The following is a 21,448-nucleotide window of genomic DNA, read 5'->3' on the forward strand; positions in this document are numbered from 1 at the left end:
GGACCAACAAAATGTTCAGGTTGTAATCTTTGAAGAGTCAAGAGTCTCTCAAGTGCTTTTCATCAGACATGAACAAGAATGGAGACCACATGGAGGTTACATGACAGCATGCATGTGCCCACATGATCTTTTGTACTTTTGAAAAGACTTTTGGGGGGATCTGGCTGGGGGGGGGGCAGCTGTGGCTCAGTGGTAGAGCTTCTGCTTCCCATGCAAAACGTTCCAAGTTTGATCCCTGATATTTCCAGTTAAACTATCTGGCAATAGGTGATGTAAAAGACCACTGCTTGAGACCCTGGAAAGCCACTGCCAGTCTTAGTAGACAATATTGACTTTGATGGACTCAGGGTCAGATTCAGTATACAGCAGTTTCACATGTGTACTATTTTGAAAGACCAAAGACTGGAACCTTATGGAGAATAATACAGGGCTGGTTTTTGTATGGGGTTATAAATTAGTTACCTATGTAGGACGGAAATTACTCTCAGATCAAGAATTTCCAACAGCTTGTCCACTCCTGGAAAACATGCCCCTTCATTGTCATTACAGGGATATGACGAACTAGGGGCAGTCTGGTTTGGGAGAAGGTAAAAGACTAGGATACTCTTAGGATGTTTCTACCCCAAAGTCCATGCACAGTAGTCCACACTGTCCTTCCCAAATCTTTAAAACTATGATCCATTAGACATTCACAGACTAATAAATTGAACTTTCCCCCCAAACTCATAATGTCAAAATTCTTCCTCATTTGATATAAATAAGCACAGCTTTAATTTCCTGCTGGACTACAGCACCACTATATATACCTTGACTTTATTCCTGAAACACTACTGTTGTTAGCCTCCAACTATCTGGGTCACAAAACATTAGTCCCAAAAAATGAGCACAAATAGCAAGGGACGTTGGAAAAGTTGGCATACTATAACACAAAGAAAAATTTAAAAAATTGGTCTTAAGATGACACATGGTTGTAAAACTTAGTGTGATTGGTCACAAGGAAGATTTTATTTAGAAAAATCTTTTTAGCTTTGTAATACTGTGCTCTCCCAATAAAAGATACTACACACTATGTGCAGTAGGTATTACTGATTTATACTGGGGAGGATGGGCCAGGCTAGCCTGAACTTATCAGCTCTTGGAAGCCAAGCAGTGATTCGTTTTTGGATGGGAGACCACCATGGAAGTCCAATGGAAGTCCATTGCTATGCCGAGGCAAGCAATGGCAAATCACCCCTGAAATCCTGTCTTGAGAACCTTCTAGGTTTGCCTAAGGTGGCTTTAAGTTGACAGCAGTTTCTGCCACCACCATGAATCAGTTCACATGTTAGCCTTTCAGAAACCTCTGGAGAAAAACTCTAGAGAATGGCTGGACCACAGAATATTAGGAAGTACACAGATCTCAAGTTCTCAAACAAGTAATGGCATGCCTTTAGGGCAGTCAACCCTGCCTAACAGTGTGGTTGCCTTGGAACTTCACTCTCAGCGCACTTGATTTCATTATTCCAGTGCTCACTCAGGTGCAGCAGAAGTGCAGCTTTGGCATTAAGACAATTAATTAAGACACAAGAGACATGGGTCAATGACCTCAACCAACACTGTTTCTGAGAGAAGTCAACAATGCCAGAATCTGTTTGATAAAATCAGAGTCCAGTAGCACCTTTAAGACCAACAAAGATTTATTCAAGGCGTGAGCTTTCGAGTGCAAGCACTCTTCCTCAGACTAAGAACTGACCATCATAACAGTAGGAATATATAAGCAAAAGTTACTTTTCTTACATTAGTAAATTGTGTCACAACATCCAATGTGTGGTTAAGCCAGCTGAAGCAAATAGAGGATTCAGAAGTGATACAGGAAAATTACTCAGCTTATCAACATTTCTCTTTCTTTAAAGTATTTATCTCCTCAGGCCAGCCTTTCTCAACTTTTTTTTACCACTGAGAAACCCCTGAAATATTCTTCAGGCTTCAAGTAACCCCAGAAGTGGTATGACTGTGCAGAATGTGATTAAGAAGCAAAGCTGTATACTTGCCCACCCAGGACCACTCCCATTCTCATCCTTTCGAGGCCCATCATTGATCATTGGGTGGAGTGACATGATAAATGTTTAACAAATTTAAAACATGTTTTAAAAAATGAATTCACTTCCACCCATTCAGGAAACCACAGGGTTTCATGGAGTATAGAAACTGAATTAATTATATAATTAAGTATATTATTATTATTATTATTATTATTATTATTATTATTATTATTATTATTATTAAACAACCAAACAACAACAACAATAATAATCCAAATGAGGAAGCTACGAATGATCTCAAACAACGCCCACAGAGTGCAAACTGATGTATCCATATACTTTGTGGTTCCCTGCTTGTAAGGAAAGCAGATAGAGTACACTGAAACTGAAAGATGTATACTAACTTATGCCTACTACAATTAAGTCATGCAGAACTGTATCTTGTTTTTAAAAAATACTTAAGTCAAAGACAACAATCTTAAGCAGGTCTATTTGTAAGCAGGTGATAATGTACCCAACGGACTCCCAGGAAAGTGTTCTTAAGGAAGAAAGATAAGCATTTGGATGAGAGGCCACCAAAGAAGAGTCTGCAGAGGAAGGCAATGGCTTCTCACTTGCCTTGAAAGCCCCTTGCTGAAGGGGCTACAACTTCACAACACTAAATGTACATTTTAGTTTCAATGCCCAGCTGATTGGTCTTGCCTTAAAAAAATAATATTTGTTACCTTTACAAGTATGTAGTTTTATGGTTAGATAGATGTTAGGGCAGATGGCACGCACTTTTCTTTTCTTTTTGGAAACTACTCTTACTCCAGAGTACTCCCATATAATTTCTGTTGAGACTATTCAGATGTCCCAACAAACATACATTCATGGTCAACAAAAATTCAGCTTGTATTTATACACGTCACTTCCTTCTCAGCCTTCTTCTCCCTTCTCACGAGAGTACCCTTGAAGGATTTTGGCTTTGGAACTTATCAACCCAGCCAATTTACCATGGTGTCTGAATATGAGCCCCTGAGAAAACCGGAATGCGTTTTTCTCCCTATCCCAGTTAGTAGGGAAGAAACAAATTCCCGTTTGCTCAAGCACCAACATTTAGATATAATGATAAATTGCAATTCGGTTAGAGATTCCTAGTTTGGGAAAAACTTAAATTGTAGTCGGTATGGGGTGGGATGGGTGTATGAGCACAGCAATGAGCGGTGATTGTGCCTGTCATGAAAAGAGGTTTGTAATGTTGCCTGAATCTGTGTTCCTCAGAGGTATCTTTTAAAACACGCCCACAAAACTGGGGAGGACTTTCTATTCTTACCTCTCTCTCCTGGGTTGCAAGAGGAAGGAAAGGGGGCTAGAGCAGAGATGGAGACAAACAAAAGGACATGGAGCAAAGAGGGTGAGGGTGAGACGAAAAACAGGAAACAGTAAAGAGTAAAATACATTTATGGAAACTAGAGTTCAGTAAAAGTAGTAGTAGTAGTAGTAGTAGTAGTAGTAGTAGTAGTAGTAGTAGTAGTAGTAGTAGTAGTAGAATTTATTTGTATATAGCCTTTACAAAATACTGAAAGTAGTAAGAAAGAGTAATTCAGGCTGCAATCCTATTCATACTTTTAAAACTGAGAGTTACCTAATGAAATATGCATCTGAGTAAATATGTAACAAAGATTTAATTGTTAATGTTCACTACAACAAGTTCTCTATCAACTGCAAACCATAGTGGAATCTAATAAGCATTTGAACTGCTTCTTTAACCAACTTTTCAAAGAAGGAATTCAGGACATAATATGACATTCTATAAAGAAAATTAACTATGGGTATAGAATATATGGGATAAAAGCCAAATAACTGAAGTTATTTAAAAATATTTGACAGGAGATGTAGTTCACTCAAAAGAATCTCCAGCTGGAGAGGTGAGTTAAGCCCTGTACAAATTAACCTGTGTTGAAATAAACATGGAAACTGTAGGTGAAGCCATGTTCCAATTACATATGCTGTACACATGTGGTATATAGTTCCCACTTGGGGATGCTGTGAGGGGAGGGCGGTGTTCAGCAGGTGTGGGATGCCATAGCCTCCAACCTACACAGCTGCCATCTTCTCCAGGGACACTGAGCAAGGGAGATCAGTTGTAATTCTGGGAGAACTCCAGGCCTCACTTGGAGATTTGTAGCCATCAGACTAATGCTCTATCCAGCACACTACATGAGTGCTCAGGATCATCCATGTGTGATCAGGCCTTACCTCTCTCTGATTTTTTCACCCGGCCATCTGTAACAGAAGTGCCACATCCCATGACTGTGCATCTGATTACATGTTCTTGATAGGGGCTGGTTCTGGTTCTCTTTGAGACAGCGCAGCCACTCTTTATAAACTTCTCAATATCCTTCAAAGCACCACTGTCCGAGTGGGAGATGCACTTCTTCCATTTGCCCTAATGAGAAAAGAGAGAACAGAATGGGACAACAGATACTGCTAAGAACAACAGGGATAGGAGGAGGGGTTATGAATATGTTGTGATCTGTAGAAGATGTACCCAGCAACACTGAGCTACTTTGCATAAATATTAATATATAAAGTTTATTAGATTGCTTCTGTTTAACTAGTCCTGACAGTGTTGGAAGAAATATGGCACTGTTGGAAGAAATATGGCAGTGTTGGAAGAAATATGGCACAGCACTGATAAAACTGTTCTGACTAAGCAGTGATATTTGGGCTCTCTCAGCCTCACCCACCCCACAGGGTGTCTGTTGTGGGGAGAGGAAAGGGAAGGTCACTGTAAGCCACTTTGCAACTCCTTCTAGTAGAGAAAAGTGGCATATAAGAACCAACTCTTCTTCAAATAAGAAAGATAACTGTTCTGTGGAAAGGAGGCTTTGATTTTAGCCTTCCTGTGTCTCCCTCTTACTTTACTGCTGCCTAGATCCAGGCCAAAAGGTCAGCATTACCTGTAAGAGGCCACTTCAGGACCTCAGACACAAAGAAGTAGGTTACAAAGCTATGCTTTGTGTCTTTGCAGATATACTTCCTTGTCTGGACGTAGTTTAGATAAATAAATTGAAACTGCACTTTGGGAGAATGGAAAATTAGGAACCCAACAAACCCAGGAACTTGGTCTTTGGAAAAGCTTAAAGATGCTGTATGCTTCCCAACTATATTGTGCATCTATGGTTACTTGAAGCCTGAAGAATGTTTCAGGGGTTTCTCAATAGTAAAAAAGTTGAGAAAAGCTGGTCTAAGGACATTAGCCAGCAAAGGAATCTAGATAGGACCCCAGCCTTCCTGCTTCCAGATAAGATTAGATACAGGCTAGTCCTAAATCCCTACCTGTCTACTGCAGAAAGCAATAAACAGAGAACAGCCTAGATGTTCAGTCCTGCCCTCAGCTGTCCTGGAAGGCTGCTTCAAGAAAATCCCTTTCACAGCCAGCGGCAAACACGTTCTATTACACCCAATACTTCCATTAAAGGAAAAGGTTAATAAACTTCTAAATGATGAAAATAGACAAATAACCCACTGTACTGCTCCATTTTGCACTGCTGCTACTGAATTGTGTAGTGTATATATAGGACAGAAAGTATTACCCCCTGAATTAATAAAACACTATAATGACTCGATACTTTGGTAACGGTGTTTTAATGATGGCTTTTAGACCGTTTATGCACTGGGCACTTTACTGCCCCAGCTCTCGTGCAGGAACACAAATAGGGGGCAGATGAGGTGCACTGGGCCAAATGCTCTCCCGTGTGGGTACAGGAAGAGGTGGGGCCACCTGCCACAACTAAAACTCCAGCCTGCAACCCAGCATGAAACCTCCAGTGCATAAACATCAAAATACAAACATCAAAATACAAAAGACAAACACGGTAAGGAACTCAACTAGAAATTAACCAGAAAATCGGAGGGAAGCGACAGCGACTCTGAGCCCGACTGGGGGGAGCGTAGAGCCCACGGAGGCGACCGAAGGAGTCGACCACCTGGTGCAGCCCACCAACATCAAGAAACGGAGGCTGCCATTGCAAGAGTCCCTCTGCAGCCCCCCAAGACAGAGCCAGACAGCAACCGTCACTACCTGGTCCTGCGTGCACCATCCGAACAAAGCTGGACAACTGGCCAGCGCTGCGGGACCGCCACCGACCCATCCTACGACAACAGGCCGGTCGGCTGCGACCGCTACATCCACTGAGCCGACTCCTGCCAGGGCCACCCCACTGCCGCTGCGCCAAGCCCACCACCCGTGCTCCGACCGCTCTACCATTGCCGCGCTGACCACCGCTGCGCCGAGCCCACCACCCGTGCACTGTTTGATTCACCACCATCACGCTGAACCACCGCCCACGGCCCCGGCCGCCATCCACCTGCGCGCCCAGCCGCGGCCAAGAAAAACCGTCCTTCGTCCAAAGCCTCCCCACCTTCGCAGAACCTTGCTGCAGCCCGCTGGGAGCACAGCGCCGTGGGGCCCCGCTGCAGCCGGCCGGTATATTGAAGTAAGGAGAAGGGAAAGGGAAAGAAGAAAAGGAACACCCGCATAGCCAGAACAAAGAAGGAAAGAGAGGTGCCGAACCTTGGGAGGGCGGGGGGGGGGGGGTTCGTGAAGTGGAAAGAAAAAGACTCAAACGGACAACAACTTAATTAATTCAACTGATTAACTATTTAATTATAAATGATTTAAATTGATTTGTGCCCAGAGGGGGGGGCAGACTGCCCACGAACGACTGGGGGTCTTGGGAAGGAATAGCGTCTCAATTACGTGGGGGAGGGAGAGGGATACAGACGGACGCTACTCACACCAGAGGGGGGGAAGGGATACCAAACAAACGTCAAGAAAATTGAGCGGGAATAATTGAGCGGGAAGCAAATAAGTTGGGGGAGGGAGAGGATCTTAAACAGCGAAAACCCCACCCAAGAAGGGGGAAGGTGCATTAAACAATCTGTCAGAAATTGAGCGGGAACAAGTAGGGCGGGAAGATAATCAAGCGGGGGGGAAAAAGAAAAGAAAAGAAACTGCAAACAGAAAACGGAGGGGGGGGAAAGAAGGGGAGAGGACAGAGAGAGCGAAAAAGAAGACACCGGCCAAACTACCAGCAACGGCAAAGAATTAGACAGGAACATTGTGTTATGCACAGGAAAGAGGGGAGGGGGGGGGAAGAAAGGAAAAAGGGGGGAGAGGGGAGGGGAGGGGAAGAAGGGAAAAGGAAGGGAAGAGGGGAAAGAAGGACCAAAAAAGAGGGGAGGGGGGAAAGAAGGAGAAAACAAGGAGAGAGGGGGAGAAAGAAAAGAAAAACAAGGGGGAAGGGAAAAAAGGAAAAAGAGTGAATAGAGAGACAGGAGAGAAATAAGAAGAGTTCCCTTCACAAACTACCAACCCACACTGAACAGACTCCAAATTAAATTAACTTCTCCTCCCATCCCACCCATCTACCCAACCAAACCAAATTAACCAACACCCCCACCCAGCCAAAACAACAAATTGACACCAACAGATCTACCCAAACCAATACAATCAACTAATCCTGATTGATTTCACACTAAATTAACACCTGCCCACCCACCCACCATATACAATCAACTACTATCAATTAATCTATTCTAACCCAATACCGAACCCCCCCAAAAACCAACCCCCACCCCAACAATCTAAACTCTACCCCAACCTACCCAAAACAATTAAATTCCAAAAAATCAAGTTACTTGAACCCAGCCAAAGCAATTAATCCAACCAACCTATCAACTACCCTCCACTCACCAAACAACCCTAACTGCCAACTAGCCACCACCCAATCCACAACTTCCAACCACAATCCAACATGAAATAACACTCAGGCCACTCATACACCATACACCCCTGGACTGGGCAACCCTGAGGTGCCACAACAGGCGATCGGGACCACCCCTCCAGGCACCCACAACAACACACACCCTACACCCAGCACATAACTGCACACAAGTGGAACCGGAAAGCCCTGAGAGGCTGTAATTAGCGATCAGGGCCAACCTCCCACAGATACACAACTCACACACACAAAGACAGAACCGGGGTTCAACAATCAACCCCAGCCAAACCATAGAACTAAGAATTGAACCAACAGTGTCCATAGAGCTCATAATGCCTAGCAAAACTGAGGAAGGAGAAAAAGCAGGGGCCTTGATAGGGTCAGGGATCCCAATAATAAGGGGCAAAGGCAGGGACAGCGGATGGCGGAGATACATCAAACCAAGGGGGCCGAAAATCAACCATACTCGAGCCCCCTCCAGACTCCGCCCCATCCCTCGTGACACTAGGGTGGAGGCAAAGGTAAACAACCCGCCTCTGACACTGGTGCTGTGCAACGCCAGGTCAATAAACAACAAAACCTCTACGCTGCAAAACCACTTTGTAGAGCAAAGAGCGGACCTGGCATGCGTGACAGAAACCTGGACCAAGGACGGGGAAACGGTTGCCCTCAAAGATCTAGCCCCTGCTGGGTTTTCTGTCCTCCACCAGTCCCGGACAGCGGGGCGGGGAGGAGGGGTGGCAATCCTAACCCGAGAGGCTTTCTCCTTTAGAACCCTTCCTGCGCCGTCAATACCAGGCATTGAATGTGTTGGCCTCGGATGGGGATCAACCGAGAGCGTGGCCATCTGGCTAGTGTACCGCGCGCCCAATGCACCACCAGATGCCCTGCCTGCCCTGCTAGAGGCGGTGGCGGCCTGGACGCTACAGTTCTCCAGTCTACTAGTCCTGGGGGACTTTAACGTCCATGCTGAGCTACTGTCCTCTAGAACTGGACAGGACCTAGTGTCATCCATGGCAACACTAGGGCTCTCGCAATTTGTTGTTGGCCCCACCCATCAAGCAGGTCACACCCTGGATCTTATTTTCGGCGCAGGTTTGGATGTGGATCTGGTCACAACAACAGCCGTGCCATGGTCAGACCACTATGCTCTAAAGGCTCGGCTAAGGCTCCCACCACCTCCTCAGTTGGGCGCCGAGCAAATTTTAGCTCGCCCACGGAGACTTATGGATCCAATAGGATTCCGGAATGCTCTGCGGGAACCAATGCCTCCTGGCACTTCTCTCAATGGCCTGGTCAGTGACTGGCATAACAGACTGCTGACTGCCATTGATGAGATAGCTCCCCGACGCCCTCTCCGGCCCCGTCTCAAGCGAGCTCCCTGGTACACCGAGGAGCTTCGCGACAAGAAACGGGAACTGAGACGGCTAGAGCGAGTTTGGAGGAAGACTCGTGACGAAGCCTCGAGAACATCTTATAGAATGCAGATGAAAGCCTATGAGATGGCGGTGAAGTCAGTAAAACGCAATTTTTACTCGGCTACTATCGCATCTGCAGACTCACGCCCAGCTCAATTGTTTAAGGTAGTTCGATCCCTCACTGCCCTGATTGAAGGGCAACAAAACAGTAGCCAATTGGACATCAGCTGCGAGGCATTTGCGAGTCATTTTGCGGACAAAATCTCGACACTCCGCCACGACCTCCCTCCAACCTTAGATACAAAAAGTGAACTAGAGGCCCCTTGGCCATCTTTGGAGAAAACTATGAGTAACTTCAGACGACTCACGCTGACCGAAGTGGACAGGATTCTAGCGACAACAAGACCAACTACATGCCCACTAGATCCTTGCCCATCCTGGCTCTTGAAAACAGCTGGCATAAAGATAATGGGCCCCCTCCAGGAGATAATAAACCTATCTCTAACAACAGGAGAATTCCCGGAGGGTTTGAAAGAGGCTGTGGTACGTCCACTGTTGAAAAAAACATCTCTAAACCCACAAGAGCCTAACAACTACAGGCCCGTGTCTCACTTAGCGTTTCTGGGCAAGATGATAGAAAGGGCAGTCGCAAACCAACTGACAGAATACCTGGAAGAAGCTTCGGTCCTAGACCCATCCCAGTCTGGCTTCCGGCCTGGCCATGGGGTAGAGACAGCGCTAGTCGCCCTGACGGACGACCTCCGTCGCCAGTTGGATCGAGGCGGGTCGGCACTGCTGATATTATTAGACCTCTCAGCAGCGTTCGACACAGTCGATCACGAGCTTCTAGCTCGCCGCCTCATCGATGCTGGAATACAAGGGACAGCCCTTCAATGGCTGATCTCCTTCCTCCAGGATCGTGGACAGAGGGTTGCAATAGGAGAGAAAACATCAGGCCGCCGGCAACTTACTTGTGGAGTCCCACAAGGAGCGGTCCTCTCTCCTATCCTATTCAACATCTTCATGCGCCCTCTCGCACAGCTGGTACGGATGTTTGGGCTGGGTTGCCATCAATATGCAGATGACACCCAGCTCTTCCTCCTGATGGATGGCCGCCCTGACTCTCCCCCAGAAGCATTAGCCAGCTGCCTGGAAGCAGTGACGAGATGGCTCAAGCAGAGTCGTCTGAAGCTCAATCCTTCAAAGACGGAGGTCCTGTGGCTAGGTAGGAAGGGCCCATGCGAGGAAGCGCGCCTGCCTACCCTGGATGGCGTGCAGCTCTCTACGGCTCACTCTGCCAGGAACCTAGGCGTGATTCTGGACGCCTCCCTGACAATGGAGGCCCAGATCACAAAGGTAGCGCGGCTGGCATTCTACCATCTCCGCCAAGCCAAACTACTAGCGCCCTACCTGGCCCCGGAACACCTAGCCACAGTGATCCATGCGACGGTCACCTCTAGACTGGACTTTTGTAACTCGCTCTACGCAGGCCTGCCCTTAGCCCTGACCCGGAAACTACAACTAGTTCAAAATGCAGCAGCCAGGATCCTCACGGCAACACCGTGGAGGTCCCATATCCGGCCTATTCTCCATCAGCTGCAATGGTTACCAGTTGAATTCCGGATCAGACTAAAGGTTCTGGTAATTACCTTCAAGGCCATACGCGGTCAGGGCCCAGTGTACCTGAGGGACCGCCTCCCCGCCTATAACCCCAAAAGAGCTCTGCGCTCTACTGCCTCCAATCAGCTAAGGATCCCTGGCCCTAAAGAAGTCCGTCTGGTCTCGACCAGGGCCAGAGCATTCTCTGTTCTGGCCCCTACCTGGTGGAACGAGCTCCCAGAGGAGATCAGGGCCCTGACGGAGCTTAAACAGTTCCGCACGGCCTGCAAAAAGGAGCTCCTCCACCAGGCATTTGGCCGAGACCAGATGTAATCTACAGCAACCAAGGGCCCCTGCTCCCCCCCACCCCCCCCTCAGAATTCAATCAATAAGCCACCCCCCTCAGAATCCCATGAACAAGCCCTGGACCTGTTTGTGTTATGATTGTTTATTGTTATACTGTGTTGTGTTTGGTTGCAATTGTTGGTTATTGGTGTACATGTTCTACAGACTGTTTTATGTATGGTTCTCTGTTATAATGTAAACCGCCCTGAGCCTCCGGGGAGGGCGGTATAAAAGTATGATAAATAAATAAATAAATAAATAAATAAATAAACGGTCTAAATCACAACCGGTTTTATATCTGCTAATTTAAGCATTTTTTTTATTTAAACACTTTTTCTGTAATCTGATATTTTAAATGTACATTTAAATTTTGCTCTGAATGACTGTATATAAAAACGCGTGCTTGTATTAGTCTGAGATTAGCTGGTTGCTTCTGGGCTGAGCAGAAATTTTGAGATTTTTCATCAATCATCTTTGAGTCAGTCCCTTCTTCACCTGCTTCATACTGATGGTGGGAAGGAGATTAGAATCAAATAGGTCAGGTCAGATTATGCTGGTAAAACTAACTCAGGTGGCCGGTTTACTGCTGAGTCATTGTCTTGGTAACTAGATTGGCAAGCACCCTGAGTGAGGTATCGTACAACAGGGAGAGGTAAACCAAACCAGACACTTCAGGTTGTCCAATCCAAGTCAAGCCTTGAAATGTTCATGCTGCCTGGCATAGGGGAATGGTCTTAATTGGCAGTATCACTTGGTACAGTTTTGATGAGCAGGCAAAGACAAAGAGACTCTCCGTAGTACTCTGGGCTTAGAGCCAAAGAAAAGTCCCCAAACATTGGCAAACCCACTCAGTAGTCTCTTAGGATGTCTGCCTGCTCTAATAGGGTAATAGTTGACCTACAGCAGTTTGGCTTTTTAAATAATTAACACGGTGTTAGTTTAATCCAGTGTTGGTTTCTGTGTCTTCCTTTTGGGTAAGGGGCCAAGAACTAGCTGCAGCTTCAGAAAAACAAACTAAAACTAAAACAGAGTTGTAAGACTACTCTTCTACAGCTTCTTGAGTAGAAGAATACTATACAGGGTATTATTATAACTTCTGTTGATTTTATCTGAGGCAATTATTTATATATGGAACGTTGTTTTCATTCCAATCAGATATGCACTGACTGTAATTAAGTAAATTCCTAAGGTCATTTAGAGTGAGAAGGCTGGACTGAGTTTTGGTCAGCTGATGGATGACCTTCACCACGACTGTTTATGCACTGGAGGTTTCATGCTGGGCTGGAGGCTGGAGTTTTAGTCGTGGCAGGATGCCCCACCTCTTCCTGCACCCACATGTGGGAGCATTTGGCCTGGTGCACCTCATCCGCCCCCGATTTGTGCTTTTGCATGGGAGCTGGGGCACTGAAGTTCCCAGTGCGTAAATGGTCCACAAGAAGAAAGACAAGGGAAGTATAGTTTCTCCGCTTAGCAGCTTTCAGTACTCATCATTGTTGCTAATGTTCTGGACAAGAGAGACTTGAGCATGGGATCAGGGATACTGCGCTCTGGTGGTTTTAGTGTGTCCAGCTGGAGGAATGACTGCTAGACTTCATGACAGATAGATAGAATCCCACTGGTTCTACCTTATTTCCCTTTTTTAACATCTGTATGAAGCCCTTGGAATGGGTCATCTGGAAAATTTAAGTGTCATTGGTATGCTAAGAACCATGAATATACTAGTATTTTTTCGGCAGATTTAAAGTTTCTAGAGGCACCAGTGATCTTGATGAAAGCCAATAAGTGGAACCTGAAAGTGGATAAGAGTGAACAGCTGTTGGCAGATAATATTGCTAAACATAAAACTCTTTAAAAGGCCCATTTGCAGCTTGGCAGCTCCATTAGATCAATGTTACAATGTTCTTTAACCTGATTTTACAGGTACCTCTGCTGTAGCCATGACTCAAGGGTATGATTTAGTGACTGTTAACTATGTTTTGATTATTTGCAGTTAAACTATGAATACATTCTACAGCGGGCTGCCTTTGAAGACAGTTTGAAAACTTCAAGCTGACATTTACTTGAAGGGAAGTATCCCACAACTGCTCTACTATTTAACCAGGCAATACAAAGTGTTGGATCTTATCTGTGAGCCCAGAGTGGGACAAGAGTGTATAAGGGACTGCCTACTCCCATATGAGTCTGCCTTTGAACTGAGACCAATAGGTCAGGCCCTGCACTTAACGACTGGTGACATTTTAGCAGTGGAATGCCCTACCTGCAGACAGCCATTCCCTTGGTGCCACAGAATGACCACTTTTCCCACCCTAGTTTAAAATTCCTTGTTTGCCTAGGCTCTTAACATTTTTGTGTCACTTTTGCCTAATTTTGCCTGTGTTGTTTGGGCCTTTTCTGATTATCCTATTGGTTTTAATTGCTGATGCTAGTAGAATTTAGAATTCTTTTAAAGGCTTCATTTTTAGTTTGATTTTAAGGCTGCTGTTAGTTTTATTGGTTTCAAAAACTATAATGGGAACTCTTAATAGTGAGGTATAGAAATGTATTAAATAACTCTGGGAACAAGGGAGTGGTTTAGCAATTGGGTTTTAGTCCCACTTTGGCCTTGTATTCAGTTTGTCGAATTGGGCAAGTCACTTGTCTCCAACAGAGAGCATACTGTCGCCTTCAGTGGCCAGACAAATGTGACAAGCCAGTCATGAAGTCAATGCGTTTTCAATTTTTTTTTTTGCTTCCATCTAGAATTCAGAGCTACATTACTTCTGAACTCAGTGGTTTCATCTAACTGTCAAAAGATGTGCCCACAAGTTTGGCTCTCATGGAGTAGGTGAAAGAGTTTGCGGGTATGTAGGCCCAAGGAAAGATGTGGTAACATTAACAACCTCACTGGAATTTAAAAGATCCTTTGAGGGGTACCAGCTATTTCTAGCTGTCACATCCCATTCAGTCTTGAGTTGTCTTAGAGAACCAGTATGATGGAGTGAGGACCTGGAAGACTGGGATTCAAATCCCCACTTTGCCATGGAAATTTGTAGGGTGATCCTGGACCAGTCACACACACTTAGCCTAATGCACCTCACAGAATTGTTGTGAGGATAAAATCAATGAGAGGAGAATCATAGAATCATAGAGCTGGAAGGGACCCAGGGGTCATATAGTCCAACCCTCTGCACAATGCAGAAAACTCACAACTACAATGTTAGAAGAATGATGTAAGCTACTTCAGACAGGTTATAAATGAAGTAAATAAATGAAAAATACTCTTAAAGAAAAAAATCATGGAATATGTAAAAATTATCATTCCTTTACCACAGAGTAGTCACTATCAAGCCGCATATACTGCTGCTATAGAAATGTTTTCAGAGTAGAGGGACAGGACCTACAAGATAAGTTTAAGAGCCCATGTTTCTCTTTTTAGAAATGAAAGCAAACATGGAAAGCAAACAAGAAAGGTAGAAAAATTTAAAACTTGAGGGGAGAGATTCAGATTTCAACGTTTCAATCAAACCCAACGTTGTTTCAAATTAATAAAGACAGATGTCTGTGCTTATTATTAATTCATGAGGTGACTGTGATTTTTTTTTTCTTGTAGAAATATAGAGAAAAGAATCCTATGGCTTAGAGTTTCTTAAAAGAAAGGTAATTCGAGTTAATAAATATTCAACACATGGAATCTGTGATGGTATTCCATTCTATCAATATTACCCATTCTAGAATGCATGGAACAAGATGTAACAAATAAAGTGTTAAGAGTTCCAGTTTCTTAAAATAAAGTAGATTTTATATTGTAAGGCCAATGCATTGTGAAAAGGATAACCAAATGTAACAGAGAACAGAACTTCTGTACGTTCTACACAAGAAGCAAGTTTGATCACTGTAACTTCTCTCACTACTTCAGTACTTGGTCATGGCAGGTGTCACTTGCTAAAAATCCTTCTTTTACATCCGAAAATAAAATGTAAAAGAATTCTGTTGTACCTGGTCTTCTACCTATGCATCTGAGTAGGAAAGCATACATATACTGTGCTGTATCTATACCTCCCAATGTATATGCTACCTTTAAGTAAGATGGTGTCTCCAAAATTTTTAACAAACTAAGGCTAATAAACATGCAGCTGTTAATTCTCTGAAAGACAGAAAAAAATCCAGAATTTCTACTGTTTTAAACAATACATGCTAAGGATATGTACTTGGTAATAAACACTATTGATATGAGCGGAATTTAATTCTAAAGGCGCATGCTTGTGATCTCAATTCAAACAACTCAAATTTATTTCTATGCGAGAAAAAAACCCACAAAGACATTACCTGCTTTCTTCCTGCGAACAAGCCCTCTTCAGCAGACTGCACAAAACAGACATGGGGAAAAAACACACACAAAGATATCCCAGTTCTCTCCACAACGGGTCACGTTTGTGCCCACCTTGAATTTACGTAGACACGAGGTTACGTAGACACAGCACCCTGTTTAGGAAATGACTGGATTACAAACAGCTCCTCTCCCTCCTCGAGCTTGAAACAAGAGCACTGAGCTACAGCTATAGAATAGCAGCCAAACGGCTGCATTGGACCTCTGTTGTCACCATACTCCCTGAATCTCAGGCACAGAAATGGATCACTACAGTTATCTGCTTCACATCAGGAGTCTCTGGGAGCTGCTGTAATGATGATGAAGCATGACTTAGGATTTTAACACCCCTAACATAAAATATATGAGGCTTGGGCACTGGAAAATGGAATAAACCCTGTAAGGAAGCAAAAAGAAAAACAAGAAAATATTATAATGTATATTATAATATTATTTTTATATTCTTATAATAATTATTATATTCTTATAATAATATTATTGTAATATTATAATTATATTATAATATTATGTTTCAGAGGTTGTGTACCTCCAAGTACAACAAAGAACCCCCATGCCCTCCTTGCATTGGCCACCCTTGAAAACCCCGAGCTGGAGAGGATGAATCCCTGTCTGATACAAGGTACTTACTTTACTAAAATAATACTGCTACTTCCTAAAGAGTTTAGCTTTTAAAAGCATCAAGATGTTATATAGCATCTCCATAAATATCCTGTACAGGAAATACAGAAAAATGATACTTAGGTCTATCTGCCCCTTGACCCAGGAAAATTTTTTATTTGACTGGCTGGAGTGAGCTATAATTATCCTGCCTTTATGAAGGACTGCCTACATAAATGTGAACAAGAAAAAAAAATGAGGACTTGAACTTCATCTCAAGTTGCCTATAAAGAGGATCATGATAACATGCAACTTGAGGAAACAGACATGAATTCGGTTTCCAAGTTAACTTTCTCTTTGTTGACATCGAACACTAGGGCAAGCAGGACTTTCACACAGCTTGCTGGCCACACAGCAAGAACATACTTAAGATGAGCATGCAAAACATACAACATACAACAGCTATTGGTAACCAAGAGTATCTTTAAAACATAGGTATGTGGAGGGGAGCATTTCTACTGTCAAAAGGGGGAATTATGCACTGGGGAAAACCTTACAAAAATTCTGCAAAAACCAACCTTCTCCACCACCTGTTTCTGCATGTAGCATGGGTTTTCCCCACAGAAGTACCACCACTGTATTTTCAATTCTACATGGTACTCACTCCTGTTGGTTAGTGCGCCTTTTCTGCATTATTTCTTCATGGTATTTTAAACTTGCTTTATGCTGCTTTCTCCTTTGTGCCATGATCACAGGCACCTTTTAAAGGGAAAACCTAATTTAGGATATCCAGTGATGCATAAAGTGTTGTCTGTTGGCCAGAAATATGTGGTTGGCCAGAAATATGCATGACAAAAGAACCCCTGCTGGGACCTACTAGGGCTTTCTCCCATTTTGAAGTCAACACTCAGTTGTATGCCTCAGTAGCCGCTCCCCAACAACTGCCTGTAAGTAATGGCCCCCTCCCGCATCCGTCCCCCTTCACTGTGCTCTTCAAACTGAGTAGGCGTAGTTTTAGAAATAATTTTTTTCCAGCCAAAAGACTTATTAAAGTACCAGTTTACAGGAGAAACTGAGTGCAGCGATAGTAGAAGAAATCTCGGAATCTGGCCACAGCGCTCCCAGTGGCCAATGAATAGTGCTGTGACAATCTTGGACAGCTAATGCTACGGCAAACCCTAGTGGGGTTTACATTTACTACAGTAGGTAAAAAAACCCACAGTACCAGCACAAATGCATAAACAACACTGTTTTTAAAAGGGACCGTTTAAAATGGTCAGCATGCTAACTTTCATGAGAAAATGTAAATGCATAATCCACCAAGGTGTGCTAGCCTGCTGCAGTAAAAACAGGGGTCATAGTGGATAGCTCAATGAAAGTTTCAACCCAGTGTGCTACAACAGTGAAAAGACAAAGTTAATATCATGGATTATTAAGAATGGGACTGAGAATAAAACAGATAGTATTGGGATTCACGTGTATAAATCTATGGTGTGGCCTAATTTGGAATACTGTGTACAGTTCTGTTCTCACATCTTCAAAAGGACACTGCAGAGCTGGAAAAAGTGCAGAGGGCAATCAAGATAATTAGGGGGCTGGAACATGTTCCATATGAAGAAAGGATGAAGAATCTGAGACTTTTTAGTTTCGAAAAGAGACAACTCAAGAGGGACATGATAGTTTATGAAATTATGCATGGTAGGAAGAGAGTTGACAAAGTTTTTTCCCCTTTCCCAAAATACTAGGACTCAAGGGCATCCAATGAAGCTGATAGGCATAAGGTTCAGGATGGACTAAAGTAAATACTACTTTACACAGAGTGAAATTCACTGCCAGAAAATGGTCACATGAATAAATAGCTTTAAAAGGGGACTGAATAGATTCATGGAGGACAAGACTATCAGTGGTTACTAGACAATGGTGACTGAGGGGAACCTTCACATACAGAGTGTTAAGAATGGCAGGACCTCTTCCTCTTAGATTGGCATAGTGTCTCCTACAGCCAGTGGCACCGCTCAATAGTTTGGGCTTGAGTCAAAGCCAAGACACTGTTAAAGTCTGCCAAGCCAGGTCAGACCCCATCTTAAGTGTTTGCCCTTAGCCACAGGTTCAGAATGGCAGCCTCTGCCTGACACAGATATCACCTAATTCAAATATTGCTCTCCTAATCCCCCCACCCCATTGTATTGCTGATTCAGTGGCCTGGCTAAAACTTGTTTGTCAAGGGGCTCCTGGGCAAACTTCTTTGTCTTGCACATATGACTCCTACTTGGCCCCTCTGCCAGGGAAATTTCTTCCCCAAACTCAGCAGCTAGACCTATTGAGACATGATGGTTCCCTTTCTTAGACCCAACGGCCATCACCAGACCAGGCCCGGGCATTGCACAACATCCTGCTCCATGGAAAATTCTATCATGTACTCATCTGGGTTACATCAGCTCGCCCCATTCCCAAAAACACAAATAAACAGTGGCCTGGCTCTTCCCAACCCTATTGAGGCCAGCAGGAGGCAAAGAATGCCCTGGACAGCTTTACAGTGCCATGGGGCAGACTAGGGCTTTCAAAAAGTTTGCAGGAAGGTGGGACTGCATTCCCTGCAAAATAAAACAGCCCCACTTCCACCCCACACACACAGCAGAACCTTTCTGCCGTGGCTGTGTCCCCCGGGGGACACATTTTAGTGAGACACTGGATGTCCCACTGAAATGTGTCCCCCCCATGGGGCACATTTTGGCACCAGAACAGACCTGGCTCTCAAACTCCACAGCAATGCAGCAGTTGGCAGCCCTTTAAAAGTTTAAACAGCCAACTGAATTGCCGGATCACACCGAAGCGTGCTTTGGCAATTCAGATGGCCGTGCTTCAACAATGCAGGTCAATGGGCTTTGCTGCTTTGGACCATATTCGGACGATCTGCTTCATATACTTTTTGGCCAAAGCGGTCTGCCTATTGTAGACCAGCAATTTGCTGTTCAATCAGCTACTATCCTCAAAGTTCCTACTGCACAAAAACAAGCTATTTGAAAAGCTGTTGGATTTTCATTGTAAGCAAATACAAGGAGTGGACTCAATAGAGAAAAAGTACAATTTTGAAACAACTTATTTGTGAAAAACAAATTTTGAGTTAAAGTAAGTGGCTAGCCCCAAAGGTTTCACTGTGCTATGTCTGCCCTGACTGCATGACTTGGGGGCAAGTATCCAGAGCCAGATTAAGGTGTGTTGAACTTGACACTAGATCAAGTTCAAGAGGCTCTGTGATGAATTGCCTCCCTTGCTATTTTAAAAGGACAGTTTTTTTTCCTCTGGGCTGGGAGACAGGGAGGGAGGGGCTTCCACAGAGGCAAGTCCTCAGTTGCAGAAGGGGCAGCGAGGGGTCCTGCTTCCCCCACCTGTGACCCTGTGCTTTAGCAAGGTGGTGGCAGCGGTTACCTAGAGCAGTGGTTCTGGTATCGGTCCGTAGATCAGTCGGTACCAGGCCGCGGCTTCTCCTCGTCCTCCTCCCTTGCTGCTGCCTGGGGGGCTGCCCTGCCACTATGCCGTCGGCTCACCTTTGGTGATCTCTGGCAGCCGCCATGGCTGGGGCACCCACTCGGTGTGGCACTGCGCAGCTGCTGCTGGCAACACCCCCCAGAGGGCGGTGAGAAGTCAGGGGCGCTGGCGGGAAAGCAAGTGGAGCAGGGGCTCAGGTGGCGGCCACGTCCCTCGGCAAAAGACTACCCCCCGGGCCTCAGTAAAATTGTCAAGTGTTGACCGGGCCCCGGTGATAAAAAGGTTGGGGACCAATGACCTAGAGAGTTCCTTTTGTCACCTGCCTGGAGTTGGCAACCAGCCAGATCAGGGGGTGGGCAAGGACGGAATTGGGCCTGCAAGGCAGAAGCGGGTTGGTTCTGCCACAGGCTCCATGGGATTAACTACAGAAAGATGATTTAGTAATTGTAGCATGGGTGTGTGTGTATGTGTTTTTCAAGAGTCCCTTTCATAATGTGAGGTCCCCAATTTGTAGTTGACTTTGCCTGTACTTAAATCCATTTCTGAATTCCTAACATTTCTAACATTCCTAACAGTCCTGAATTCCTTCATTTCTGACTTCCTAACAAGTGACACCACAATAAAATAAAAAGGAAACTACACAGAGCATCATACTTGACATTGAGGAATTTGTGACTTTAACCAGTAATTCACAAGTTTCTAGTTCAGTTGACTGCAGTGTCATCCCCAATCCGTTGCTGACCCAAAAGTCATCATTAATCAAAGACATCAAAGGATGGCCTCAGTATGAAACTGCTGAATTATTCATGAGCTACATTTTGACCCACCTTTCATATATGGAACTTCAAGCAGAATATAGACGGCTCCCACATGGCCTACCCATCCAGACGCTGACAAGACTAGCATCTCTACAGCAAGGGTACTGCATCATATAAGCCTTGAGACCATCCCCTGAATAAGTTTATCAGGAAGCTTGACACTATCCAATGAGGAGTCAGTTGCAATTATGGGTTCCTGTTACACTACAGGTGTTAAATTAGCGAAGCAAGTCTAGCAAGATTGTGTTATCGCCTCTTACTGCTACTGTGAATGGTCCTTGTGCTTATCTTGTATGCATTTGAGCTTTCCATTGAAATGTCACAGGCTGTACCTCTTGCGTTTCCTTGCCTTTTTGACCCCACTCCTCCTTGCCACCCCCCCCCTGGCCCTGAACTGTGTCTTCTGTCAGCTGAGGACATACAATTCATGTATCTGATGAAACGGACTCCAGCCTGCCAAGGCTTGTGCCGTAATACATATGCTAGCTCTCTAGCTGCCCCAATGCTTGTTTTTGTAACCAGAGAAGTTACAAATGCGCTTTGCCACCATCTTTTTCATTACAGTTGTCTTCACTGTTTAAAAAGAATGCACATTCTAAGTTCTAGAAAATGAAGCACAACAGAGCAGCTTTCTACTGGGCACATCATTTCAATTTTTGTTTCAATCTTTAGCAACTAACTTGATATTTTAATTTTTTCCCCCTGTCAGGTCACAGCTGACCCTATAGGGCAGGCTTTCTCAACCAGGGTTTTGTAAAATCCTGGGGTTTCTTGACAGCCCTGCAAACAGGAACTCTCTTTACCATAGAGCTAGTGAGATAGATAGGAACACTGACCAGTCCCTAGACTGTGTTATGGTCCTGTTTCCTACTTCCTTCTTCCCCTTCCTTCAAGCCTGCAATGTCGTAAGTGCAGAGATGCCTCCAGCATCTTTCCCCAGTCAGCTATTTACCATTCTATCTAACAAGAAGCTCCTCCACCAGGCACTTGCATGAGACCAACCAAATCCAAATAACATCCACAA

At 44.5% G+C, this 21,448-nt stretch overlaps 1 protein-coding gene across 2 annotated transcripts in view; it reads right to left on the reverse strand.

The window, feature by feature from the left end:
• The window catches only part of PPEF1 (protein phosphatase with EF-hand domain 1), a 57,549-nt gene extending 41,846 nt beyond the window's left edge, over positions 1-15,703 (reverse strand). Inside the window, exons 1-2 of one of the 2 annotated variants that reach the window (XM_077343126.1) lie at positions 15,575-15,703; positions 4,263-4,452 (exon numbers count right to left, since the gene is read on the reverse strand). In XM_077343126.1, coding sequence (XP_077199241.1) covers positions 4,263-4,314 — 52 coding nt within the window. In that variant the 5' untranslated portion in view covers positions 4,315-4,452; positions 15,575-15,703. Of the gene's footprint in view, positions 1-4,262; positions 4,453-15,459 lie in introns of both variants that reach the window. The other variant, XM_077343125.1, reaches the window with a different exon arrangement.
• Positions 15,704-21,448: the final 5,745 nt, after the last annotated feature.

This window comes from Paroedura picta, chromosome 6 (assembly GCF_049243985.1).
Source record: "Paroedura picta isolate Pp20150507F chromosome 6, Ppicta_v3.0, whole genome shotgun sequence".
Classification (NCBI taxonomy): Eukaryota; Metazoa; Chordata; class Lepidosauria; order Squamata; family Gekkonidae; genus Paroedura; species Paroedura picta.